Source organism: Manis pentadactyla, chromosome 15, assembly GCF_030020395.1.
Source record: "Manis pentadactyla isolate mManPen7 chromosome 15, mManPen7.hap1, whole genome shotgun sequence".
In the NCBI taxonomy this organism is placed as follows: Eukaryota; Metazoa; Chordata; class Mammalia; order Pholidota; family Manidae; genus Manis; species Manis pentadactyla.
The window spans coordinates 61,518,560-61,545,510 of record NC_080033.1 but is presented as its reverse complement, the minus strand read 5'-3'; the positions used below and the strand labels follow the sequence as shown (position 1 = coordinate 61,545,510).

At 58.4% G+C, this 26,951-nt stretch overlaps 3 protein-coding genes across 7 annotated transcripts in view; 1 reads left to right on the top strand and 2 right to left on the bottom strand.

Annotated features, from left to right (window-relative positions):
• BCAR1 (BCAR1 scaffold protein, Cas family member) overlaps positions 1–20,792 on the top strand; it is a 36,435-nt gene extending 15,643 nt beyond the window's left edge. For 3 of the 5 annotated variants that reach the window (XM_057493557.1, XM_036909288.2, XM_036909287.2), the window contains exons 2-7: positions 6,588–7,199; positions 12,039–12,200; positions 12,370–12,486; positions 13,282–14,379; positions 15,118–15,207; positions 17,701–20,792. In XM_057493557.1, coding sequence (XP_057349540.1) covers positions 6,588–7,199; positions 12,039–12,200; positions 12,370–12,486; positions 13,282–14,379; positions 15,118–15,207; positions 17,701–18,213 — 2,592 coding nt within the window. In that variant the 3' untranslated portion in view covers positions 18,214–20,792. Of the gene's footprint in view, positions 1–6,587; positions 7,200–11,448; positions 11,618–12,038; positions 12,201–12,369; positions 12,487–13,281; positions 14,380–15,117; positions 15,208–17,700 lie in introns of those variants that run through there. The other 2 variants (XM_036909290.2, XM_057493558.1) reach the window with 2 other exon arrangements.
• Positions 19,597–22,970, bottom strand: LOC118924533 (chymotrypsinogen B-like). Its single transcript, XM_036909400.2, has 7 exons — positions 22,919–22,970; positions 22,080–22,183; positions 21,917–21,996; positions 21,485–21,563; positions 20,885–21,065; positions 20,230–20,363; positions 19,597–19,758 (listed from the first exon to the last, which is right to left on the bottom strand). The coding sequence occupies exons 1-7, from the start codon at positions 22,968–22,970 to the stop codon at positions 19,597–19,599; spliced, it is 792 nt and encodes a 263-aa protein (XP_036765295.2).
• Positions 22,971–23,427: 457 nt separating this feature from the next.
• LOC118924456 (chymotrypsinogen 2) lies at positions 23,428–26,623 on the bottom strand. The gene is made up of 7 exons (XM_036909269.2): positions 26,520–26,623; positions 25,689–25,792; positions 25,509–25,588; positions 25,054–25,132; positions 24,515–24,695; positions 24,296–24,429; positions 23,428–23,653 (listed from the first exon to the last, which is right to left on the bottom strand). The coding sequence occupies exons 1-7, from the start codon at positions 26,569–26,571 to the stop codon at positions 23,492–23,494; spliced, it is 792 nt and encodes a 263-aa protein (XP_036765164.1). The 5' UTR covers positions 26,572–26,623; the 3' UTR covers positions 23,428–23,491.
• Between the last annotated feature and the right edge of the window lie 328 nt (positions 26,624–26,951).

Here is a 26,951-nt window from a genome sequence, read left to right as displayed (position 1 = left end):
AGCATTCTAGGGGGGTTGAGGACCATTTGCAAGCTGTCAGCAATTGGAATGGCTGGAAGGCGGAGGGCTCTGCCCTCATAGCATCTACAGGGGCTCCTTGCTGCTCTGGCCCCAGGCCTACCTGGTCCCACCATTCATGGTGTATTGGGGGCTGCAGTGCCATGTCCTGCAGCAGGAGGGCCTCCCCCACACCAGCTTTCCTCCTCTGCCGAGCCTCCCAGGACAGCACCTGGCAGAGGCTGCGGGCAGGGGCCTCCTTCTGGCCAAGAGCTGGCCCCAGACGCGAAGGCATCTGATATTGCTGCTGTAGCCGAGGCAAGCTGTGGCTCATGCTTGTTTGAGGGGGCCTCTGACAATGGCCGCCCGTGGATAGGTTTTTAGTCCTTCAGCTGACTTGTTGTCTGGCTGCTGAGTGTCAGGCATAGGGCTGAGGACCTATATGCAGCCCCCTGCTTTGTCCTCTGAGCCTCAGACATTCCTTTGGGATGGTTCTGGAGCAGGGCCTTGCCCATGCTTTTGCTCCTTGCCAGCTGAGCACCAAGGACTTGAGCCCAGACCCTGGCCCTGGGAAGATTAGGGGAGGGTGATGCTAAGTCACTGCCCAGGATACAGGTGTGGGGGCATCTGGGAAGGAAGAGGCACTGCCCAGCCTGGGAACCTGGGAGGTAGGCAAGGGGATGATGAGTACCCTGGCCAGTGGGCCTGTGGCTGCTGCCCATCCAGGGGGATTCTGGGACATGAGTGAGTGGAGGTTGTAGGCACAGCCTGCCAGTCAAGGTGTTGGACCTGTATCCATTAGCCAGTGGGGGCTCTTTGGGACAAGCAAACAGAGTACCCCAGAAATAAACTTGGCCCATGTTTGAGATAGTTCTGGGTATGAAGGGAACTAGTGTTTCCCTAGTGACTACTGTGTGAGGCTCTGTGCTTCGGGCTAGGGGGAGGGGGAGGGCAGGGAGGAAAAGGCCTGGGAAGTTTCCACTCCTGGCCCCCATGAACCCAAATGTCACTCTGGAAGCCACCCAGCTCCAATTTATCGTGGAGCCCAGGTTTGCGCCTGCTGTTTCCTGACTGTGACCCTGTGCCTCAGTTTCCCCATCTGCAAGGTGGAGGTAATCATGGTATCTCATTGGGTTAAAAGGTAGTTGAGGTATGCAAAGAGCCTGCCTCTGACAGAGTCCATGCCGTTATTATTGCCGCTGTGAACCTGTCAGTCCTTTCTCTCCTCACATTTAGCACCAGGTAGCCCCCAGAGTCAAGGCTCAGGGATACCCAGAGCCTATCCAGGGCTCCTGGAAGCAGCCAGTCAGAAGCTGAGGGGGAGACCCAAATACCCATCAGGTGGCTGTGGTCCTCCCAGACATGTGGCCCCCTCCACCCTGCGACCAAGGCCCAGCTGCTCTGTCTGAGAGCCTGCCCGCTCCACGAGCCTAGCGTGCAGAGGGCACCAGGACACAATGAGGGCCATTCTCACAGTCAGGCAGGGCCTGTGGGGCAGTCCTGTCAGCTCCCATACGCAACAGCCAGGGTGTTGTTCTGAGTGGACTTGGCTGGCAGGCTGCTACCAAGGGAGTGTTGGCTTTGGGCTGGGAATTCTTCTCTGCCATCTCCCTCAGGGGTGAGCAAGCCACAGAGGGCCTTTGTGGCTCCCTCAGGTGTAGCCACAGCACTCCATGGAGGGCTGGACACCACCTTCTAGGAGGAGGGCATCTGCCTGAGCCTGCCTGTTTGGAGACAGGCCTGGTATGCAGGGCCCGGGGGCTCCATGCTAAGGAGGCGGGCCGCTCCCACCCTGGACGCCTGGGGTGGAGGGCATGAAGTGGGCAATAACAAGATGTGTTGTTCAGCACTTCATGGTGTAGCTGCAGAGAGCAGGTGCCCAACAAAAGACAGGGAAGCCGTCCTGGAGGGGTGATGCCCGAGTTGTGTCGTGAAGGAGGAGTAGAACACAGCGGAAGCTTCCTAAAGGCAGGAATGAGGTGGCCAGAGACAAATCAGGCAGAAGTCTCCGTGGCACTTTGGGCACAGATGGCCTGCAGCCTGTGCCTGGACTGGATGGCCCCCTGGTGGTGCATTCCTCTGAGAGGCCACAGTGTGCTACCCCCACCCCCACCCCCTGAGCTGTGGGGGAAGTACCTGACTGGCCAGCAGCAGGCTCTGGGGCACTGGCTCCTCTTCCAAGCCGGGGCAAACACTGGGTCCTGGGGAGCATGTCCAGGGCAGGAATGCGTGGGTAGTGTGCTCAGCTAGGCTTATCCTGTCGTGGGGTGCTGCCGCTTAATGACGTTCACTAAGCTCTGCACGAATGGTCCCAAGGCAGTCTGCAGGTGCCTGGCTCTGGCCCATCTGAATCTCCAGGGCCACAACCCCAGCTCCCTCCAGCCTCTTCCTGCTCCAGTGCGTTGGCTCACGTCTGTCCTCTGCCCACATGCTCATCCCTGGCTGGTTTCAAGGTTACCTGTTTTTCCTTCTTCATGAGTCACCTGAAATGTCACCCGCTTGGAAAGGCCATCTCTGACCACCCTATGGGCCATGGCCCTGCCCCACATTATTTTTGGTACCTCATTTTCCCCCCAACCCTAGTAGATTGTTTGGTGTCTTTCTGCCCTGCTGGAGTGTAAGCCCCATGTGGACAGGGGCCTGGTCGAGTTAGGCCTGTATTTGTCTTGCAGAGCTGGGCCCAACACCTGGCAGAGAGCAGGAACCAAGCAAATTTTTTGTTAAACAAAAGAACAGTCCTGTGAAGCCAGGGCTGTCCCCTTAGCCCAGGGGATCTGGGTATGCAGACAGGCTCAGAGACTGGCCTCAGGTCAGCGAGTGGTGGGAAGGAGCACCAGGCCTGGGTCTGGGTCTTAGCTGCTGCTGGGTGACTCCAGAGAGAAGGGGGGAGGAACATTTCTCTTAGCAGCTGGGGAGGCCGAGAGGCCCAAAGGAGGGGGGTGCTCGGCCAGCTGGAGCTCTTGCTCCGGCGCCAGCAGTGCCCAGGACTCAGGCTGGGCTGCCGAGAGGCTGCCTCGGGCTCTGGGGGCAGCAGCTGACGCAAGCAGAGGAGCTCCTGGTGCCAGGCGCCCAGTGCCACGTGCCCAGCCAAAGAGGTACTTCCCAGCCTGGCTCTGGCCACCCCAGACTATACAATTGCAGCCAAAGTTGGCCTCCATGGCTCAGTGAGCTCACACTGAGAGGGTGGGGACTGGCCACCCTGGGAGTAGGAGGCCCCAGTAGCTCTCCTTGACCGAGGCAGACCCTTCTCCCTTTCCTGTCCCCCTCCCCTGCTGCTCCTAGCCCTCTGCAGAGCTCTCCAGCCTCCCCGAGGGCCCAGCTCTGCCTGGGGGGCTTGGCTGAGGCCCCTCTGCCAGCCTTTCCTGGGCTGCCCTCCTCCCAAGAGGTGAGGGGCCTCTGAGGGCAGTCCCCTCTGTCTGCACCCGCCCCCTCTGGCTGGGCCTGAGGGGAATTTTCCTGTGACTCACTCTGCTGGCACTTCCTGTGGTCACTAGGGCAGGGGCTGGGGAGACCCAGCAGGGTAGCTCAGTGTTCTGGGGTCAGTGGGAGGGGGCAGCATCCCACCCCCTGACGGGATGTGATTCCCTGAGACAGGCTGCAGGCCATATTTGGGAAACTTGCTTTTCTTGCAGGCAGCCAGGGGATGGGGCCCGTGAGCCCCGGTGGGCTGCAGGACAGACCCTGCCTGTGCCTGCTGCTCGGGGCTCTGGCCTCTAGACCTGCTCAGCCTTCTCTGTTCCATCTTTTCTTGGAGCCTAGGAGGTAGTCCACTCTTCCCTTTTTCAGGACGTGTATTTTCTCAACCCAAAGCCAAGAAACACTCATGAAATACAAATTGAAAAATTCTGAAAAACAGGAAGAGAAAGCATCCCCCACTGTCTCAGATGTTAACACTGTTATTCTTACTGCTTTCCCCATTTTTAAAGTTTGAGTGATGTTTTATTGAGGCATAATTTTCGCTTCAGTGCATTTATGACTGGTAACCATGGTGCGGACAGTGTTGCAGCAGCCAGCAGTCCCGAGGGCCTTTGCCCTGTGCTCACCTGAGCGTTGGGTGAGTCTGCCTGCTCTGCCTGCTGCGAGCCGCTTGCCTGGGTTCACTCCTCCCCTGGCCTTGTCCTTATTGGCTCCCAGCTTTCTGGCCTCTGGCCCTTTCTGGAGCTAGAGGCTCTGAGCTGCTCTGCAGAAGTGGGCTTCCAAATGATGCTCCCTGGGATCTCAGTGTGCAGTCCTGGCACATGGGCCTCCCCTGGGGCTGCTTGGTCCTCCTTAATCCTCAGTGTGCTGGGAGAGGACATGGAGCTCAGAGGGGCACTTTGTCGCCCCTGATGCTGGAGGGAGGAGGGGCCTCCTGAACCTGGATAAGGCCTCACCCTCCTCCTCTCTGTCCCCAGGAGCTTCTGAGGAGGGCAGCCAGAGCTGAGGCCTGGCCCTGTCTTCTCCACTGGCATCCCCATGTGTAAGGCCTGGGCTGCTGCTGAGCGCCACCAAGCTCTCTGCCGCCCTAGGATGCCAAGGCAGCCCAGCCTTCTTCAATCCTGCCCTTTGCTGGAACCCACCTTGGCCCTCCAGCTGGGGACCCTCTGTGATACCTCTGGGTCCAGCCTGAGCCTGATACCCTCAGAAAGTGCAGTGGCAGCAGGTCCTGAGGACTGGCAATGCAGGGGTCCCCTCACCTGGGATCTCTATCCCTAGTGAGGTTCTGGGCCCACTGGCTCAGTGTCTGCCGGCGTGTGGTCCCCCTGCTTCTGACACCATAGCCCCCAGGGCCTGCACAGGCTACTTGGCTGCAGAGCCTCGTGGTGCTGGGGAATGCACACCCTTCTCCAGGAGGACTACTGACAGATGGAGCGCCTTAGCAGCACCCGCTTCTGGAGTCGCTGTGAGAATTGCCAGGGGTAAAGAGCCCGGCTGGGGGCTGCTCTTCTTTGGCCACCCTCAGTCTGTATGAGACCCTTATCCCGTTTTGCTTTATTTTACCCATTTATTCCTGATGCCTGTCTCATTCCCATCCCTTTTCCAAAAGCACCCATGCTAGTATGCATCTAGAATCTGACCTTGGACGAATGTCTGTGAGAAACAGTTGTCTTGTAGATGTTTCTAACACTTAGGTAAAGGGTCCTGTCTGTAGGTCTCCTGTTTGTCACTCTAACTCAGGAGGATGTGGCTGACATTTCTCACCAGCTGCCTGGCCCAGGAGAGCACAGAGCAGAGTCGCGGTGGTCCCAATTTGCCGGCTGGAACTGGGTGCGTCCTCCGTGGCAGTGTGCCATTCTGTTCCCCCTCCGGAGAACGCACTCCTCACGTTCTGTTGCTTTTCTGTTGGGGTTCTTGTCTTTTCCTTGCTGATTAGTAGGAGTGCCTCCAGATTCTAGACTGGTCACTCTCTTGCCATCATGTGGTGACCTGCCACCCTGTCAGCTTTGTAGTGTTGCCCATCCAACAAAAAACCATTCACTTTGATGAGGTTGAATCGTTTATTTGTTTTGTTGTTGTTACCTTAAGCTTGTGCTTTGGGGGTTTTGTTGTGTGTTTTCTTCCCCCCACAATTTTTTTTTCATTAGCTCTGGACTTGCACCTTTCACATGTAGGTCTTCAGTTGTCTGTTGTTTATAATGTGAGGTGAGTGCCCAGATTGCTTTTTCTTCCTGCAGTGAGTGCGTTTCCCTCACATCATCTCTGACACGGGCCCCTCCTTCCCCTCACTGCTGGGAGAGAGAGTGCCCCTCTGCATTTCATTTTCAGAATTAACCTGCTTATACTCGGACCTCTATTCCCCCTGTTAAGTCTAAAAGGATTCTTTTTCTTTGGTCACGTTCTTTAAACAAAAAAAGGTCCTGCTGGCATCTTTATTATAATTGTAAATTTTTAGGTACGCCTGGGTGGTTGGCTCTGCACTGCGTAGTCTCGCCGGCATGAACCTGGTGCATAGTCCCCTTCATTCAGGTTCTCCTTGAGCCCTTGACAGAACGCAACCATTCTCTCCTCTGAGGCCTCCTCTCCTGTGGTCTTCACTTGAGATTAACTCCTGGGTAACTTGTAGCTTTGGTTGGTACTGTGCGATCTCTTCCATGGCATGTCTCTCTCACTGGTTACAGAGTCTCCTTGCTGGGACTTCTGCGGGGATGATCATAAGGTCTGCACATGACCAAGTGTCCCCTCCCCACTCCCTTTCTCTCTTTCCTCTTGGCTGACCGCACCGGCATGGCAGCAGGACCCCTGAGTTGGAGCAGGCCAAGTGCACATCCTGTTTTCTGCCCAGAGCCTTGTGCTCTTTATTATTATTACCTCCCGTGTCGGTCCTGTCGTAGTGTGACTGTGGAGTGGTTTTAAGAATACCCAGAGGGCCGCCCCTGGAGTGTAGATGGTGGCTCCAGTCAACAGGATTTTGCCTCATCATCCAGGCTTATTTGCAAAAACTGGGCCGGCTGGGCCTTTCTGCAAGAGCTTTGGCAAAGCCTCCTTCGTTCCTTTCCCAGGACGGAGGGCACATGTCCACCTTACGCCTGGGTGGGGGGACTGGGTGACTTGTCAGTGTCCCCTGGCCCACGTCCCCTGCCCTCATGCCCACCTCTGTCCTCTCTCCCCAGAACGTGCTGGCCAAAGCCCTCTACGACAATGTGGCTGAGTCCCCAGATGAGCTTTCCTTCCGCAAAGGTGACATCATGACGGTGCTGGAGCGGGACACACAGGGCCTGGATGGCTGGTGGCTGTGCTCTCTGCACGGGCGCCAAGGCATCGTGCCTGGGAATCGCCTCAAGATCCTGGTGGGCATGCACAACAAGAAGCCAGCAGGGCCCGGCCCCGGCCCGCCAGCCACCTCAGCCCAACCCCAGCCTGGCCTCCATGCCCCAGCTGCCCAGTACACGCCCATGCTGCCTGCTGCATACCAACCCCAGCCCGACAGTGTCTACCTGGTGCCCAACCCCAGCAAGACTCAGCAAGCCCTCTACCAAGCTCCTGGGCCCAGTCCACAGTTCCAGTCTCCCCCTGCTAAGCAGACGACCACATTCTCCAATAAGATGCCCCATCACCCATTTCCCAGCCCTGCCCCAGACCTATACCAGGTGCCTCCAGGGCCAGGCAGCCCCACCCAGGACATTTACCAGGTGCCACCTTCTGCTGGGATAGGGCACGACATCTACCAGGTCCCACCATCCATGGATGCGCGCAGCTGGGAGGGGACGAAGCCACCTGCAAAGGTAAGGCCACCCTAGTGTGGCTGGGCAGCCCCTCTGCAGGTTTTTCCCATGCCCTCATTTCTGGGCCCAGTGGGACTCAGCCAAGTACCCTTGAAGTCTGTGGTCCAGCAGTGACTGCGAATTTGGTCTAGGGCTAAGGTGGGAGATGAGTGTCTGGGGAATGTGTTCATTTGACTGCTGAAAATGGGTATGAACAGGTTGGCAACCCAGAGGAGACACCTAAGCTAGCTTTGGACCATTAGGTGGCCTTCAGCAGACAAACCCCAGTGGGAGGGTGTCACCAGCAGAGAACACAGCCTGTCAAAGGAAAGTGTCTGTGGAAAGCATCTGCGTTCTGGGCAGGCAGGACCTGGCAGATGAGGCCTGAACAGCAGACTAGGGATAGGCTGCCAGGGGCCTGCTACCTGGTGAAGCACTGATGCCTCCTGAGAAGACTGAGGGCTCTAAGGGGGAGTGACCTCCTGACCCACATCCTAGTAAAGTCATTCTGCCCACAGCATGGGGAGGGCAGCATCAAAGGGCAGGCTGCAGCAGGGAGCCCAGGAAAGAGAAGGCTAGGAACAGGGCAGCGCTTGAAGGCCAGAGAGCGATCATGGGGTGCAGGGCAGCGTTTCAGGGAGAGTGGCTGAAACCCCAGAGAATGGGCTGAATGGCAGAGGCTTTTCTTTCTCATGTACCATGGTTTGGAGGGGAGCTGTGCTCAGACATCAGGGACCGCGCTTCTCCTATTTTGTTGCTCTGCCATCCTTGACCTAGGGCTTGTGTCTGCTGGACCAGGATGGTTGTCAGGGAAGCTCCAGCTAGCATGCCTGCATCCTGGCCAGCAGGACAAGCAGGAGAGGCCAGTCACCTCATGCCTGGGCCTCCCACCAGGCCTTTGGTGTGTGCATCAGCCCCTTGGATGATGGGGGGCATCCTCTGTCATCCCTGGCTCACATGTGCTTAACTCCTCTCCTCTTCTGGGGTATGTTAGTGGGCCGGTCCTGGAGAGTGGCTGTGGGGAGGACACTGCCTGTGGGGTTGCCAGAGTGGAGGTCCCCTGAGAAAGACTATGATTTAAGCCCCTGTGGGCTGTTGCTGGCAGGATGCCAGGCTGGGGGACAGGCTCCGAGCCCAGCACACACAGGCCTGCCCGTGCACCTACACCCCCAAGGCTATCTGCTGGTAGGAAGGAGGCTGTCCAGAGGGGAAGCCAGGCCCCATGGTTCTTAGCTTCTGTCCTCAGAGCCAGCTCAGGGCAGAGGTGTGAGCCTTGCCCATGCCAGCTGGGCAGTGGTTGGCTGGTAGTGTTACCCTGCCCACAGTGGAGCTTGGTGGCCAGGAGATCTGGCCAGAGGTCATTGACTTGCTGGGGCTCCGTGCACACTGGCCACCTGGGCACCCTGGGTCACTGGTTCCCACAACCTGCCCTCCCTGTTCTTTGCCTGCCCAGAGATGGGCTGGGGGCAGAAGCATGTCATGCCGGCCTGGGTAGCCCGGATGGGGCTGTGCCCAAGATGGCTCGAGGGGGAGAAGCAGAGCCCTGCTAGGCAAGCACCTGTCCCGTGGGGACATGGCAGGAGCAGTGCTGGCTGGCGAGTCTCGGGACAGATCATAGTCCACGCTCCGACACACACACACATACTTATTCACAGTCACACATGGTCCACGTTCTGCACACACCCCAGAAAGTGATGCTTATTTGTCATAGAAAATGCATCATATATGAAAAAGCCTAGAGATGAGATCCCCAATCAAGAGAATCAGTGGGAAATTTTGGCATGTTTTGTCTAACATATTCTCTCTTCATCTTTCACAGATTTATACACAGTCTTGCATTCTGAGGTTATAAATCCAACATTAGATATTAAAAGCATTTTCTTGGGTCTCTAAGCATGGCTCTGATGGCTGCCCTGATTTGCAGTGTTGCCCCCTCCCTGGGGGTGGGTGCACAGCTGTTCTTGGCTACTTGTGTCTCTGTTTCAAAGAACTAGGCATCGGGGCCCACATTTCAAGGTTGTGCTTCTCTCTTCCTTCAGAAGTGTGGGATGGTTCCAAGGGTAGACGTCAGCTGGGCGGAAGAGGGACCCTGCCAGGACTATGGGTGGGTGGGGCTCTGGCACCCAGGAAGTCTTATGGCCAGTGGTGAGGCCAGTGGCCAGGAGAGGTCAGATACCTGGAGCATAGTGGCCTGCGTGACTAGGAGAGGTCAGGGCTATGCTGTGCCATTAGGACCCTTTGGGCTGGGATGTGGCTTTAGGAAGCTGAGGGCAGAAGCAGGTGGGGCCCCCAGAGGGGGAGGTGTTTTTGTGAGGTCTCTCTTGGGGGAGGTGCCTCTGGGTCAAGGGACAGATATGCCCAAGGACACAGCTGTGGTGCTGGGTCAGGCGCCAGGGGAGCCGCAGTGAACTCAGTCCTGTTCCTCCTGGAGAGCCCAGGGCTTGGGAGGGGCGCATGTCAAGCGTGTCCCTCACTCAATGAGAGGTCAGATGGCCACCCACTGTCCCACAGCACGCCGGCTGTGCCCCATTACCCCGTGGAGGGAACCAAGGTTCCGAGATAAGGGTGGGCCTGGGGTGCCACAGGGAGCGGGTCACGTGGGCTGGTGGCCACTTTGTGGAAGGGGAGACCAGCAGCCGGGCTGCTTAGAGGTGGCCAGGGCCCAGCTGGAATGTGGCTACAGCTAGTCCTCCCCAGCGGATCTTGGGAGCCTGTGGCCTTACTTTCCACTCTTGCTCTGCAAATGTGCCAATGCACCCTGCCCTGCCGGGTCTCCCTGTCCATCTGTCCATCTTCTCCACCTCTGTGTGTCTGCTGCACCACTGAGATATGTGCCCTGGTCCTATGCATGGAGCCGTAGGTGCCAAGCAGTGTGGCCCGTGATTAGCAGCTCAGCAGCTCTCTAGAGTTGGTTTCCCTAATGACCTTGTCCCCCGTGGTGGCTGCCTGACTGTTTTTTTCTGATAGAAAAACATGTGTTGACCAGTACGGCTGTTTGCTATCACCAGCTCAGCCACAGGAGTGGCAAGCTGCCAATTGCCCGGCCTGGCCTGGGGTCCGACCAGGAGCCCTTCTCTCTGCTCCCTGCCATGTCACCTGCACAACAGAGAGGGCCTGTCGGGGCACAGGGCCAGCGGGTGCACACCCCTCTCTATGGGGCCGGGTCCTCACCTGCCTCCTGGAGGCCAGCAGGGCCTGGAGATTCCTCCAGCCTTGCCTCAAGGCCCCGCCAACCTGCCACGTCCCACCAGCCCCCGCCTGCCCTGCTGTTGGCAGGTTCCAGCATCTAAAAATAGCCCTGGAGGAGACTCAAGTCTGGGGCTTGGAGGGAGATGAGTTTGGGGAGGGCCGCCAACTCTACTCCCAGACACGCTGGGGCGGGCGTGGGGGGCGGGGAATACCCCACAGAGAAGCTCACGGCTGCCAGCTCGCCCAGCAGCCAGCAACAGAGAGCCGGCCTGAGAGGCCCCCTGTCTGCCGCTGGCTCCCTGCGCTGCACGGGAGAAAGGCAGGATGCATAGGCAGAAGCTCTGCCAGTCCCTGGGCTGATCAGAAAAGTGCTGATGCCCAGGCTTCTAGGAGGCACCCTGCTGCTCCTGGGGTGCCCGCCGTGTACACAGAGAGCCTGCACCCTCCGGCGCACACAGGCATGTGGACCTGGCTGCGGCTGTCCTGGGGGCCTGGTGCAAGCATGTACAAAGTTGTAACCAAAGTAAAAATACACAACGAAAGTAACTTTAGTAAGCTGATACAGGAGGGATGAGTTACAGGGTCCTGTGGGTGTTGAGCCCAAGGGCAGGCCCTGCCTGGACCCTGCTGCCCCTGGGGATGTATGTGAGGAGGTTCTGAGTCAACGGTGTTCCAGACATCCCCTTTGACTAGAGAACAAAAGGCCTTCTGTCAGAAGAGCTGAGCAGGGAGCCTTAGGGGAGGTGTGCCCTGAGCTGGGTTAGAAGATCCTGCTGGCCCTGCCTCTGGGGCTGACCTCTCCCCCAGGCCCCCGTCCCAGAAGGCCAGGCTGCCTGCGGAGAAGGAGGCTGCCCACAAGCACTGCCTGCCTGCTGGGCTGGGCTGCCCCTTCCAGATAGGGTGCTGGTGTGAAGGGCTGAGCTCGCTGCCCTTGACCTTGCGCCAAGGGAAGGGCACTAGGGAGGGGAAGGGACTGGCCTCCTCTCTGGGCTGGCGACCCTGTGGGCGTGGTCTGTGGGGCGTTGGGGTCTTGGTTCTAGATTTGGCTGTTCCTTCATACCCACACAACTTTCCAAAACAGCTTGGTCCCTTCATCTGCCTGAGAACTGGCTCTGAGGTGTGGGAGCCCTTGTGGCCCTGTGCTCAGGAGTCCTTCCAAGATGTGCAGGGGTACAAGGAAGGCAGGATGCTGGACCCAGCCCGAGGAGGCACAGCCTGGCACCAACCTCCGTTTGACCTGGAGCCAGCAGGTAGCTGCTGGGTCCTGCAGTCAGAGCAGCCCTTTGCTTTGCAGGCCCTTCTGAGGAGGGTGCTCCTGGGAGGTGTCATTGGGATCATCACAGTCAAGGGTGGCCCTTCCTGTCCACCCACAGGCACCCTCCTCTGGAACCTTCCAGGTTATCCTGCTGTAGAGACCACTTACGTTTCCTGCCCAAAACCATATGGCTCTAAACACAATCTGGGGTCCCTGTATTCCCCAAGCACTGCACTTCATTGAAGAAGGGATGGTTGGAACCCCTTGCCTTTGAGTGCCTCTGAGCCCACCCTTGGGGAGCTCCCCCCTTGTATGCCTTGGTCCCCTGTGGGAGTGGCATCTCCCTGAAGAGGCAAGGGTGGACCCTGAAGGCTGACTTCCAGGCCCGGTGGTGACAGTGGGCTGTCTGTCTCCAGGTGGTGGTGCCCACCCGCGTGGGGCAGGGTTATGTGTTCGAGGTCCCCCAGCCAGAGCAGGACGAGTACGATATCCCACGCCACCTGCTGGTCCCAGGGTCCCAGGACATCTACGATGTGCCCCCTGTTCGGGGGCTGCTTCCCAGCCAGTATGGCCAGGAGGTAAGTGTCAGTGCTAGGGCCAGGGGTCCTGGGGTCAGCCCTTCTCAGGGAACTGGGCCTCCTTGGCCCTGGCCAGGGTGCTCCTGGGGTAGATGCTGTGGGGTTTCTGCTCTTTCCTTTCCCTCAGGTTGTCCTGGCAGCTATATCATTTCACCTTTTCTGCCTCCAGGTATACGACACCCCCCCCATGGCAGTTAAGGGTCCCAATGGCCAGGACCCATTGCTGGACGTGTATGATGTGCCCCCCAGTGTGGAGAAGGGCCTGCCGCCATCCAGCCACCATGCCGTGAGCAGCTGGGGGGTGCTGGGGACTTGTGGGCTGAGGCCTCATCTGGGGCAGGGTTCTGGGTGCGACTGAGTGTGTGTGCTGGGGTGGACATCCACAGACCTGAGTCCAGACCCTGGCTCTGCCCCTCACTTAATCAGTGACAGGTGTGGAAACAGCACTCCTGAGCCTCCACGTCCTCGTCTGTAAAGGGCTTCTTTGTGGCCTTCTTCAGGGGGTTCCTGAGAGGGTCAGTAGGGATCACCAAGGCCACCATAGACTTTATCATCGGAACCAGACACGTCTGAGAGCAAAAGAGGGGCAACTGATAATTACAGGGGGGCATCAAGCACAGACCACTATTGTCCCAGGTGAACCAGGGTGTTGTCACCCTGAATATAACACTCGGGTAGTGCAGCCAAGACCTGCCACAGCACAGAGAACACACCAGTGGTGGTGGCCCTGATGGTGATGATGCGATCGCTGAGCTCTCATTCAGTGTGGCTGTGCAATGAATTAACCCCTGTAAGCCTTACAACAAACATGTGAGGAAGCTCTCCCATCTTATAGGTGAGCAGACAAGCACAGAGAGGTTGTGCACACCTGTCTTAGGTCACACAGCTGGTAAGCAGTGGAGCCAGGATTTTGAACTTGGTCTGGCTCCAGAGTTGGGCTCTTAATCATAACCTGCGTGGGTAAGAATCATGATAAATGTGTGCACCCAGCCTGGGTCTGTATGTGTGACTGGGTCCTACCCCCAAGGCTCTCACTTGGGACAGATGGGTGGGGAGCCATGACCATCCCTCGGCCCCCCAGGTATACGACATTCCTCCATCGGTGAGTAAGGATGTGCCTGACGGTCCACTGCTGCGAGAGGAGACCTATGATGTGCCGCCCGCCTTCGCCAAGGCCAAGCCATTTGACCCAACCCGCCACCCACTGGTCCTTGCCACACCTACCCCAGGCTCGCTGCCAGCTGAGGATGTATACGACGTGCCACCCCCTGCCCCTGACCTCTATGACGTGCCCCCTGGCTTGCGGCGGCCTGGCCCCGGCACCCTCTACGACGTGCCCCGCGAGCAAGTTCTTGCCCCCGAGGCGGCCGACAGCAACGGAGCTAACGACAGTGTGTACGCGGTGCCCCCCCCTGCTGAGCGCGAGGCCCCCTCCGACGCCAAGCGCTTGTCAGCCTCCAGCACAGGCAGCTCACGCAGTAGCCAGTCGGCCTCGTCCCTGGAGGCGGCAGTGCCAGGCCGTGAGCCCTTGGAGCTGGACGTGGCCGTGGAGGCCCTGGCACGGCTGCAGCAGGCTGTGAGTGCCACCGTAGCCCAACTGCTGGACCTGGCAGGCAGTGCCAGTGGGTGTGGAGGCTGGCGCAGCGCCCCCGAGCCTCAGGAGCCCCCAGAACAGGACCTGTGGGCTGCTGTCGTCGCTGTCCAGGGGACCGTCCACGAGCTGCTGGAGTTTGCCCGTGGCGCTGTGGGCAACGCTGCCCATACTTCTGACCGCACGCTGCATGCCAAGCTTAGCCGGCAACTGCAGAAGATGGAGGACGTGTACCAGACACTGGTGGCCCATGGTCAGGCCCTCGACAATGGCCGGGGAGGCCCAGGGGCCACTCCTGAAGACCTGGACCGCCTGGTGGCCTGCTCACGGGCTGTGCCTGAGGATGCCAAGCAGCTGGCCTCCTTTCTGCATGGCAATGCCTCGCTGCTCTTCAGACGGACCAAGGCCCCTGTCCCAGGGCCTGAGGGGGGAGGCTCCCTGCACCCCAACCCTACTGACAAGGCCAGCAGCATCCAGTCCCGGCCTCTGCCCTCACCCCCCAAGTTCACCTCCCAGGACTCTCCAGATGGGCAGTACGAGAGCAGCGAAGGAGGCTGGATGGAGGACTACGACTATGTCCACCTCCAGGTGGGTGCCCCCGCTCAGGTCCCCCAGGGAAGCCCATCCCTCTTGAGGGACTGACCTTGGGGCCCAGCAGGGCCTCCATGAGCCCCACCCTCCTGTCACTTTGACCTTCCAGGCCATATGGCCCCTGGAAGCCCTTCCCTCCCTCACCTCATGCCTCCGGGTTGACATGGCCACGTCCTCAGGGGCCCTGAGCTCCTTCCAGGCGCCTCCAGGGCTGGGCTTCTCCGGTGACCGTGGCGGGGGCTCCATTCTGCTCGGAGAAAAGGATTCTCAAGAACAAGCAAAGACAAGGGTGCTGGGTGCTCCCAGGCACGGGGGACATAAATAGAACAAGGTGCTGGGCAGGTGCAGGAGGGGTGGGCCTCCAAGCAGAGCCTGGGCACAGCAGAGTGAACGTCCCGGTGAAAAAGCATCCTCGGCTGAGCCAGCAGGTGCCAAGGTCCAGGGTCAGGCACAGGTGGGCTGGCCCCGTACACCCAGGGGAGGGACTTGGGCGTGATTCCCAGAGGGGCCTCCAGGGCAGGGAGGATGGCTGTGGCCGCAGGAAGCCTGCCCAGCCCCTTCCCGGGCTGGCGGGGTGAAGGAGGCCCAGGAGGTCTGTTTCCTCAGGAAGCTGCTCCCACCCTGGGTCTGGTGCGATGTGCAGCGCCACCTGGCGGCCACTTGCCTCACTGCACTCCACTGAGTCAGTGGGGCGCTTCCAGCTCAGCCTAGTCCTTGTGTCTCCCCCACCCCCAGGGGAAGGAAGAGTTTGAGAAGACCCAGAAGGAACTGCTGGAAAAGGGCAGCATCATGCGGCAGGGGAAGGGCCATCTGGAGCTGCAGCAGGTGAGGGGCTCAGGGTCCCCAGGGCCCTCCCTGCTCAGCCAGTCCCCACACAACCATTCGACTGTCCCCCTATGTTTGCTGGACTTACTTGCTTTAATAAGTTTAAGAAAAAACTTATTGCTTAAGTGATTATTAGAGCCACTGTGGTAGATGTTTTAGAGAGCACATACAGAAAAGTGTAAAAGGCAGGGGAAATAAGGCGCAGACCCCGAGGTAGTCGCCGCGTGCCGGGTCTCGTTTCCAGCCCTGTCCTTGCCTCCGGAGGGCGCTCTCTATGTGTTTGAGATGATATTTGTGAAGTGACATCTGCTTTTAGCTCAAGGATTTTCTGTGGCATTAAACATCTTTAAAGGCCATATAACATACATTATTGTGAAATGTTTATGTTGTGCCCAGTTGTCCTTGTTATAAATAATACTGCTGTGTTTATCTGCAGACACAGAATTTTCTTCATATTTTGGATCATTTCCTGAGGGTAGGAAAGGGAGATTTTTTTAAAAAATAGAGTTTTATTCCCATGATGAAGTTAATGAAAAATTACATAGACTACACAAAATAAACGCAGAAATATCACCCAGTTTCCCTCATCCGCCTTCCTGCTGGGCACAGGGAAGGATGGCCTGGGAACGAGCCTACTGGCTCCGCCCTGAGGCCCACAAAGCCAGTTTCCCAGCTGTAAAGCAGGGATCACAGTTGTGTCTGTCTCAGGATCAGTGTGAGAATTAAGTGAGTAAATAATGTGTGATGATTAGGAGGTGCCTGGCACACAGAACATGCTAGTAAAGAATAACTTTTGATAACTGTATATATGGAATCTCCACTGATTTAAGAAATAGACATGTACTTTATCCTCTTCATCTTCCTCTGGACTCCCCCAGCTTTTATTTAACCAGTTTCCTGCTGATGGGCATCTAGGTTGCTCTTAGAGTTAGTTTTATAAACAATATTGGACTGAATATACCTCTTCATATATCTGATTGATCAGTTGGATAAATCGCTAGAAACCGTAATAAAAATAAGGGATATATATGAAAGACTCTAAAGACCTAGAGTTCCTAGGCTGGGACATAAGTACCAGTAAAGGACAGGTAATAAAATGTATTGACAAGAATGTTTGTTGCTCCATTTCTATACCAGTGAAAAATCTGCCCCCGCCTGCCCCCGCAATGTCTAATGTTAGAGTGTTGGATGAATAAAGTATGAACATTTGTACAGCAGAGTATTATGTAGCGATTAAAAATTGTCAAAGAATGAAAGAGACCCACCAGAGCTCAAAACAAGAATGAGCACATTGTCTTGCTGGACAAGAGAACTGAGTGGAGAGTTTCACCAAGTCAGAGGGTCTTAAGTGTTAAGAAGGAGCGGTTTCATGTTGGTTTTGCTAATTAAATTAGGTCTTGGGACCGCGAGAAGAATGGAACTTCGTCCTTTAGTGTGTGCCCGGCGGGTCACGGCCGCTCAGTGCCCTGGTAGCAGCAGCTCTGGCGAGGACGCCGTGTCCCCACTGGTGACTCCTGGGCCAGGGCTGCTGCTGCTGGAAATTTCTCCTTTACCGCATGCTTTTGTGGGTACTCACAGACCTGAAATGAGTGACCTGTTGTTGGGTGCAAAATAGGTTAGGAAATATTACATGCAGTACATTTCCAGTTTTCAAAAACTGTGAAGAAAGTGGGAATATTCATGTTTGAAGGAAAACTTAAAGGCTATTCACCAATTCTTGGTGTGAATTTTCGTTTTCTGAAATTTTACAAGTACCATGACCTTTGTTCTTTTGTTTAAAATGTTTATTATGGAAAATGTAATACATCTCTAAAGTACCCTGGGCACCACTCGCCGGGCCCCAACCGTCCTCAGCACAGCAGGCGCTGCTGTGGCCTCTGGCCCCGCTGTGCAGGCCGTGGCGAAGGCAGGCTGCGTTTCATCTGCAGAGACTGTAGCGTGTGGTTCTGAAAGATAATTGCCCAGAATTTTCACAGGGGTTGTTTCTAGCTGTGTGGGATTCCAGGGGATGGCTGTCATTTTTACTGCTTGGTATCTTGAAATCTTTTTACAATGTATTTGTTAAGGAGAACAAAATTTTATTTTAATTCATTTTGAAGTATTTATAGATTCACAGGAAATTGCAGAGAGTCCAGAGTGGTCCTGTGAATCCTTCACCCATTTGCCCCAAAGACTGCGCACTAAGTACCTGGAGAACCACACAAAACAAGATGGATGCCCCTCACCCCTGCAACTGCTCGTTTGTTCTCTGTTTTTATCATTTTGTCATTTCAAAAATGTTACACAAACAGAATCACACCTTTTGAGATTAACAAAAAAGTTATTTGGTGAATCTCTAGCAGGCTCATGAGGATGTATGCTCTGCTGGTAAACTAGAGATAACCTGTTCCCGTGTCCCCACAGACCCTGACTGTTGTCCCTCCTGGAACAGGTCCCTTTTTATCCTTTTTGCTCTGCTGCTGTGGTTTTAACTCTGCTTTCCCTCTGCCCCAGCTGAAGCAGTTTGAACGACTGGAGCAGGAGGTGTCACGGCCCATAGACCACGACCTGGCCAGCTGGACACCAGCCCAGCCCCTGGCCCCAGGGCGGACAGGTGGCCTGGGGCCCTCAGACCGGCAGCTGCTGCTCTTCTACCTGGAGCAGTGCGAAGCGAACCTGACCACGCTGACCAACGCGGTGGACGCCTTCTTCACAGCCGTGGCCACCAACCAGCCACCCAAGATCTTCGTGGCACACAGCAAGTTTGTCATCCTCAGCGCCCACAAGCTGGTGTTCATCGGGGACACGCTGTCGCGGCAGGCCAAGGCGGCCGACGTACGCAGCCAGGTGACCCACTACAGCAATTTGCTGTGTGAGCTTCTGCGTGGCATCGTGGCCACCACCAAGGCTGCAGCCCTGCAGTACCCGTCGCCCACTGCTGCCCAGGACATGGTAGACAGGGTCAAGGAGCTGGGCCACAGCACCCAGCAGTTCCGCCGGGTCCTGGGCCAGCTGGCAGCCGCCTGAGAGCAGACGACCAGAGGGACGGGGGCAGGGGAGGAGGGGGCACCCACCCCGAGAACTCTGCCTGGGCCTGGTGCCCCAGACTGTCCGGAGCTTTGTACATATTTAGGACAGGGCAGGGTGTGGGATGGTGCTCCTCAGAGGAGCCCGAGCAGAGCTGGGCCCCGGGATCTGAGGCCGAGGAGAGGGCTGGTGGTGTTCCCTGAGTGCATTGCAGGTCCTGGGAGGGTCTCCACACGGGCTGGGCCAGGGGCAGGTAGGCCCCTGACCACATGGCCTCAGGTGACCCCTCGGACCGACCCCCCTCGTGAGGGTGCAGTGCTCCCCAGCAGGGCAAGTGTAGCTGTACCAGGAGAAAACTCTAAAAAACTATTTTTCATTATTGATTTTCCAATCATTTGACTAATAGTCTACATTTAAATAAAATTTGACAACTGAAAAGCAGCCTCCTGCAGTGTGAGAGGCTGGAGGGCCCACGGTGGGAGGCAGGGTGGCCTGGCGCCCGGAGGCCCAGGGCAGTGGCGGCGGAGGGAGGGCGTGCACAGTGGGGCTGCAGGTGGCCTCTCAGGAGGGTGGAGATAAAGCTGGTCCCTTCAGAAGAAAACAGGGCCAGGCCGGGGAGACGAGGCTGGGGTAAAGTCTGCAGCCCCAAGACCTGTGCCTGAGGGCACTGATGGGAAGGGCCGCAACCAAGCCTGCGCTGTGCAGAGAGCGGAGGGGCCGCCGCCCCAGACTAGGCTCGGAGGCCAGGGGGCCAGAAAGGCTGGCCAGGGTGCGGCCGGCAGTGTGGTCTCCTGGCAGCGGCCAGGGTGGGTGGGGGCAGGCGTGGGCGCAGAAGCAGCTGCAGGGGCAGGTGAGCCTGCTCCGCGGACCCCCGCGGGCCAAGGCGGAGAACTCTCGGCTCGGCTCCGCTGGGGAAAACTCATTTCACAGACCTTATCCAGAACTTTGCAATTAGAAAGAACTCATATTTTCAGCTCGTGGAACTTCTTCCAAAGTGTGTTATTTGAATCACACATGGATTTAGCCTCCAAGTCAGGAGGTGGGGGCCCAGAGGGCCCTTGCCCTGGGGTGTGTGTGCCCTCCTGGGTATGTCTGGCACCGCAGGTGAAGCTAGAGCCCTGGAAGTGCTGCTCCTAGCTCTGACCTTTGTGCATGTGACCTTGGGCCTCAGTTTCCTGCTTTACCAAGAAAGGAGTAGGGCTGGGTTTTCTGGCAGCCCTCTCGGCTGTGAACTCCCCAGGGGGGACCCGGTGAAGGCACCCGTCCTCCCACCCTTCATCCACCCTGGCGAGGGCACAGAAGAGAAGGTGCAGGCTGTTGCTCTCTGGTTTTATTAGGATTTTACACAGATTGGGAGTTGGGGAGGGTATGTGGTACAGGGACTCAGTTGGCCTCCAGAACCTCAAGAACCCAGGGAATAAACTCCGTGACTCGGGCGTACACGCCTGGAGAGAATGGGAGGCACTGGCCACTGCCCCAGGACACGATGCCCACCAGGGTCCAGGCGCCATCCTTCTGGCAGACTAAGGGCCCGCCAGAGTCGCCCTGCAGGAGGCAAAAGGACCCGTTTCCAAACCTAAAAGGGGTGCTGGGGCCCTAGTGTGCCCTGACCTGGCTGAGTCCGGGTGTGGGGGTGGGCAGAGAAATGGCACGTGACAGACACAGTGACCAGGCCCCAGATACTTAGGTCTGGGCCAGGTGGCAGCCCCAGCTCTGCTACCTGCTCCCGGGGGGCCTGTGGCACGTGGCTCACCCTCCCAGCCTGATGTCATCTGTAAAACCAGCCAACAACATCCCGCTCACAGGGTTGCCATGAGGATTAGATGCCCCCGGGGTGGCCCACCAGGAGCGCGCCCTCCGTCACAGGCATCTGTTGCTGCTGGTCCTGGCTTTGGCTGGGGCCCCAGGCAAGGAGTGAGGCTGAGTAGATTGTGGTAGAAAGGAGCGGCCTGCTGGCCTGGCCAGGGGCGGGGCTGTGGTCAGTGGGGGTGGGCAGGGGGCCAGAGCGAGGCTCACCATGCAAGAGGAGACGCCGCTGGCCCCGGCACAGACCATCTCATCAGCGATCTTGCTGCCCCAGAACTTCTTGCAGTTGGTGTTGGACAGGAGGGGCAGGGCCGCCTGCTGCAGCTTGTCAGGGGTCTTGTTGGCTGGAGGGACAGGGGAGGCCACGAGGGGCCAGGGGCTCTCATCCCAAACAGCATTGCCCCACTAAAGGACAAGCTGGGGGAGCCGTGGCCTGGGCAGAAGAGCTGAGGACACTGGAGGAAGAAAATCAGGCAGAGCGAGTAACCACAGAAGGTGAGACCAGGCCCCAGGCCAGACTGGACATTTGACTCCCAGCCCAGACTTGCTGGTGAGCTTGACACACCCACCCTCCTCAAGTCTGGAGAGAAGTCCAGGCCAGAACAGGCTGCTGCTGGACTCGGTGCTGGTTGGTGAGGGAGGGCGGTACTTGCTGGAACTTAGGTGTTTCTTCAGAAACTTATTGTTCAAGTCTATACTATTAAATCTCATCTTTATTTATGTTTGGTAGGTTTTTAATTTAAGAGGGCTTTAAATAAAGAAATGGAGATTTATGACTGTGTTGCAGTTTATGATGGAGCTTGGAATTTAGACCAAAAACAGAATGACTCTCACTCCGAGAAAGCCCCTGTGTGAGGACACTCACCATTATACTGGGTCCTGCCCCAGCCCGTGGTGGCGCAGAGGTTGCCTTCAGGGTAGCTGGCGTTGGCACTAGGCAGGCAGACGGGAGACACAGCGTTTGAGAGCTGAGCAGGCGAGGCCAGCTTCAGCAGGGCGATGTCGTTGCGGGCTGTGTGCCGGTCCCACAGAGGGTGTCGAAAAACCTGTGGGGACAAGGGTGGAGCCGGGCAGACCTCGGAGGGCTTGGGTGATTTAGGAGGGACACAGGCCAGGAGACTCGGAGGACTTGGTGCCAGTGGGGTGGGTCTTTGAGAAGGGGACACAGATGGGGCTGGACAGACAAAATCTCTGGAGGCTGGCGGGAAAATGGCATGTGACACATCAATGTAGTTTAATTTTTTTATATTTTTGTGTTTTTCTACAATGAGCAAAATTTTATTATCAGGAACAACCCTCAGTATTTGTTAAGGAGCTTTATTACTAGGGAAAGAGAAGAAAAGAAAGCTTGGGGCCAAGAGTCAGAGGTGGGTGAGGCCTGAGCTGGCCGGCTGGGGTCCTCCCTGGCCCTGGGGCCCCAGGGCAGCCCTGCTGTGGCCGCACGAGCCTGCCCGCCCGGCCGTACCTCGGCAATCCTCAGCACCTGCACAGCCTCGTCATCGGAGCTCAGATCAGATGCCCCGGCCACTACGTGATGATTCTTCCTGGAGAGAAAGGAGGTGGCAGAGGATCTCACAGCCACCTCTGCAGAGGGGCACCTGGGAAGTGAGTGTGTCAGGCAGGTGGCCTTGTGTGGAATCCTCAGGCATCCCTTTCTCGTCCATATAGCAAAGGCACAGGCCTAGACCGGCTGTCCTGGCCCAAGCTGGGGTCTGCGGATGGGGTTTTCTGCAGTTTGCAGCTCTGCCTGCATCTGGGGGTAGGGACAGCTGCTTTCCCAGCTTGCTGTCCATCTCAGACTCTTTCCCACGGGGCTGCAGTGTCTGGTTGGGGCTGAGGGGGGTGCAGGTTTTCCTCCGACGCCCCAGGGGCCCCTACCATCTAAGCCAGGCCTCACCTGACTCTGCAGTGGGCGGCGGTGACCACCCAGTGCTGGCTGATGAGGGAGCCGCCGCAGAAGTGGAAGCCAGCGCTGGTCTGGGAAAAGGGTGAGGGAGAGTCAGCCTTGCCCCTCCTCTCAACCCCTTCCAATCTAACTCACCCGTCAGCCTGCCCCTCACCTGCAGGGACACCTGCCAGGGCCAGGAGCTGGGGACAGCATCCTCTCCATTGACGATCCTGGACAGGCCGCTCAGCTCAGGGTGAGTGGAGGGGACCCCGCAGCCTGGAGCACAGGGAAGGGTGGCTGGTCAGTGGGTGGTCTCCCGAGGGGGTCAGGAGTAAAGATGGAGCCCTTCCAGGCCTCTGGGACACCCTGACACCCAGAGCCCAGGCCACTGCCCAGCACTCTGCCCCCTCCGTCCCGGCCATCAGCCGGCCTCAGGTGCCCTTGTGGAGGGTCCCTGAGGCTGAGGGCACCTGGAATTCGGGCCCAGAGCTGGAGGTTGGGTCCAGGACCCCCACGTGGTCAGCTCCCCTACCCACTGTGTGCCCTGAGGGAAGTGTGCGCCCCCCTCTGAGCCCAGGGCCCTGGGTCATGGGCCTGGGATGTTCTGCTTGAGCTGTCGGTGCTCTGACGGCCTCTGAGTCTGCAGCAGGAGCAGGTGGGCGCAGGGCAGCGGGGGGCGCCAGAGACATTCTCAGGCGGGATTCCCATGCTCCGCGGCAGGTTCCGAGCGCGGAGGAGGCGGGACCCTGGCTTCTGAGAGGGAGGGGCCAGGCACGGCGGCTCTAGGGTGCAGGTGAGTGGGGGCCTGAGGGACCTCCAGGCAACAGAGGCGCCCCAGGCCCAGCTAAGGAGTGGGGCGCTGAGCAGAGGTACCCGGTGGGGCTGAGAGTGGCAGCTGGGGGAAAGAGTCAGGGTGTACGGAAGTGTAAGGTCTTGAGCCCCCCACCCACGGTCCCTGCTTCTAGGTGTGTGGCTGGGGGTGAGCCAGGCCTGCCCGAGCCATGCGCTTACCGAAGCTGTTGCCCACGAGGAGGAAGCAAAGGGTCACCCAGAGAAAGGCCATGGTGTGCAGCTTGGGAAGTGGGGTGGGGTGTACTCCAGGGACCCCCCTTATATTCCCCCAGCCCACCAATCGCAGCCTGCCCTGCCATCCCCTCCTTATCATGAGTCCTTGTGGGCCTGGGAAAGAGGCAGCCCTGGGAGCCATTCCTGGGAAGGTTTCCTGGAAGCACAGCTGTGTGGGGCCAGTGGCGGGCCCATCCCCAGCTGCCCACTCCCCACGGAGGGGCCCTGAGCTTGCCGAGCATTAGGGAGAATGGCGAGGACCCCGAAGCCAGGGGCAGGAGCGTGGGGTGAGGCGTGCGAGTCAAGGTCCTGCTTCACCTGTCTTTGCCCTTCCTGGGGCAGGGGGACGAAAGAGAGGCCCTCTCGGGACCCTGTTGCCACCTGGCCCAGTGAAAGCCCAAGCTTGGGAGCCAAGTGAGGCCTCAGAGGCCCCAGCACAGGAGACAGACACACTGACAAGTCTTCCATTGGTTTATTAAGGCTTTGTGGGAGCAGGGAGGCCAGGTCAGGGCCAGGGGCTCAGTTGGCTGCCAGGATCTGCTGGACCCAGGGCATGAGCTTGGTGACACGGGCGTACACACCAGGCTTGGAGGTGGAACAGGTGCTGCTGCCCCAGGACACGATGCCCGCCAGGGTCCAGGAGCCGTCCTTCTGGCAGACCAGGGGGCCGCCAGAGTCGCCCTGCAGGAGAGGAGAAGGGGACTTGGGTCTGGCAGTCAGGGTTGCCTGGCCCAGGGGTTCCTGAACGGTGTTCCCAGGGCCCAGACCAGGTTCTGACAGGTAGTGGACACTCAGGACATGAACTCTGGAAGGATTATAAAAGGAACAGCAGCTCCTTCTGGGGTTTTTGCTCTGAAAGTCTGGGCCACCCACTGGGGTTCTATAATAGAGGCTCAATAAAACTGGTTTGATTGACAGGAGGAAAGCATGGTGGTGCTGGCCATGGGGCCTCTGTGAGGGAGGAAGCGCTGCCCAACCTCTTTTGGGAGCGCTTCTGGGCTATGTTCCACTGCCCAAGCAGCGCACTGCCCAAGCCTGGGAGGGGCCATTTGCTCAGATGCTGACATCGATGGGATTTTGTAGGGTGGAGGCTTTGAGACCAGAGCCCCTTGTCTGGCACCTGTCTGCTGAGGTCGTTGGTGATCCACCAGGAGCCCTGTCTTCCCAACTACCCAGGCGGGAATGCCCAGGGAGACAGCAGCAGCCCTAGGAGGAGGCTGGCCTACTGCTTCCACTTCCTGTCTGGCCAAGTCCCAAGACTGGGCTTTTGCCCACCTCCAGGCTGGGAGGGAAGGGGCATCAGGTGAGCCCAGGAGGTCCTACCATGCAGGAGGAGACGCCGCTGGCCCCAGCGCAGACCATGAGATCAGTGATCTGGCTGCCCCAGAACTTCTTGCATTCAGTGTTGGACAGAAGGGGCAGGGCTGCCTGCTGCAGCTTCTCGGGGGTCTTGGCATCTGGAGAGGGAGAGCGGGCGGTCAGCACCACAGCTCTGCCCTGCAGCTGCCGCCTCCGCATGCACGTCCCGCTGGTGTCACTCACTGTCGTATTTGGTCAGGCCCCAGCCAGTGGTGGCGCACAGCATCCCAGCAGGGAAGTCGTCATCATTGCTGGGCAGGCACACGGCGGACACGGTCTGGGAGAAGCGGGCGGGCGTGGCCAGCTTCAGCAGGGTGATGTCGTTGTTGATGGTAAACATGTTGAACTTGGGGTTCTTAAAAACCTGGGGGTCAGACAGCCGTGGTTGGGGGCCGGGAAGAAGCCACACGAGCCAGGCAACACCTCATGGCCTCAGCGCCCCTCTCTGGACAATGGCCAGTTTTACTAGGCAGCTCCTGCCGTGGCCCCAGGAGCCAGAGGCCCAGACCCAAGACCGAGGTTCAGACCTTCCCCCGTGTGGCCCCTCGCACTCCCTGCTTCCTGCTTTGCCAGTCATGAGCGGGTACTGGGATGATCTGGAGGAGGCACACAGCCCCTTTCCGGGGGTTTCAGGCCTCTTGGTCCAGCCCAGTTAGCCTGGGCTGCACCCTCCTGACAGCCTGCCCTGCCGGGGGTCGCCTGGACTTTGGAGGCCACAGTACCTTGGCGATCTTCAGCACCTGGATGTCCTCGGCGGCTGAGCCCTGGTCAAACTCCCCAGCCACGACCAGGTGGGAAGTTCTGGAGAGGGTCAGAGAAGGGAGGGGGGTTCCTGCTGTGAGGTGGGGGCAGGCGGGAGGTGCAGGGTGCTTGTGTGTGTGTGAGAGCACGCGTGTGCAGGCCTAAGGGTCGTGTGCACCTTTGTAGATGTGCACACACTTGTGTGGTGTTGATCACAGATGGAACTTAAAACAGCAACCACTGCCCCAGAAACAGCCACCTACAGCCTGCGGTGTTTCCTTCCCAGCGACCCCTGGGAGACAAGCAGGACTTGAGTTGGCCACACATTTCCAAATAAGGAACCTGATGAACTAAGGCATTAGAGGGCTAGTCCTCAGCACTGGCTCAGGGCTTTGCTCCCACCCCAAGGGGTTTCCTGGGGATCCCAGGCCCTCACCTGACACTGCAGTGGGCTGCAGTGACCACCCAGTCCTCACTGATGAGGGAGCCACCGCAGAAGTGGAAGCCGGTGCTGTCCTGTTTGAAGATGGGCTGGTCAGTGCTGGCTGGACCCCAGCAACCTCCAGCCTGGCTCACAAGCCAGGGCTCCCCACTCACGTGCAGAATGCCCCCTCACCTGCAGGGACACCTGCCAGGGCCAGGAGCCGGGAACAGCCTCCTCCCCATTGACAATCCTGGACAGACCACTCAGCACAGGGTGGATGGCAGGGACCCCGCAGCCTGTGGGTGGGAGTATCACTGACGAGTGGAGGCCAGGGTGGATTCTGGACCCCCCAGCCCAGGTCCCATTGACCCAGGAATCCCCCAGAGACAACTTAGTCTGACGTGTGCCTCAGCCCAGACCAACCCAACAGGTTGAGTGTGGAGCGGCAGTAGGGCCGCAGCTCCCCTGGGAGGCTGACTCTGTGGGTCTGAACCCAGCCTCCTCACTGCCTAGCTCAACCTCTCCATCTCAGTTCCCATTGGCAGAAAGGGGAGCATACAGTTGTTAATGTCGCAGACTTGGTATAAGGATACAGGCAAAACAGGAATGTGCTCTGTTCCTGGCACATCGTAAGTGCTCAGTAAACACGAGTTTAAAAGGGCTGAGTTCAAGGGCCAAGCTACTCCTGCCCACCAGCTCACCAGCTGAGCCCCTGACCAGAGAACCTTCTGTTCCCCTGGACTTGTCCTCCCCGACCCCTGCACAGGGTGTGAGGCCTGGGGGCAGAGCCAGGAAGGCCCACCTCCTCCCCAGGGGCCTCACACTGGCCGATCGGATCCAGTTCTCCCCGTGTCCCTGCTGAGGCCGTGGAGATGGTGAGCCTCAGAGCGGGGCAGAGACTCGCTCAGGCCACACCACCGCGCATGGCCGGACAGGGAGCAGGATGCTGCTGCCCCTGGCCGGCTTCAGGCTTGGAGGAGAGGGGGGACAGCCTCCCTGGCCTCTGCCTGCCCCGGCACTCACCGAAGGCTGTGCCCAGGAGGGCGCAACAGGAGATGAGCCAGAGCAAAGCCATGGTGCTGTGGTCAGGGAGGTGGAGGTGCCTGCCCAGAGGGCTCCCAGTTATAGCTCAGTGCACCAGCTGTTATCTGGAGACCTTGACATGACAATCCCTTTCCTGTGTGCCCAAGTGGGCAGGATGTGCCAGAGCAGGGCTGGCATCGGAGCCTGGGATGGCAGCAGCTGTGGCCCATGGCTAAGCCTGGAGCCAGGGCGAAGGGCAAAGGAGGGGCCGAACAAGGTGGCCCCTGGCCCACACCCAAGGGCAAGTTGGGTCACTTGCTCTTTCTCCTCTGCTGCCTCGGGGGGCCTTGCCTCTGTGTAGGCAGCCAGGCCTGAGAAGGGTTTGAGCCCCAGGCTGGTCTCCCCTAGTCTGGGGGACCTCGGACAAGTAAT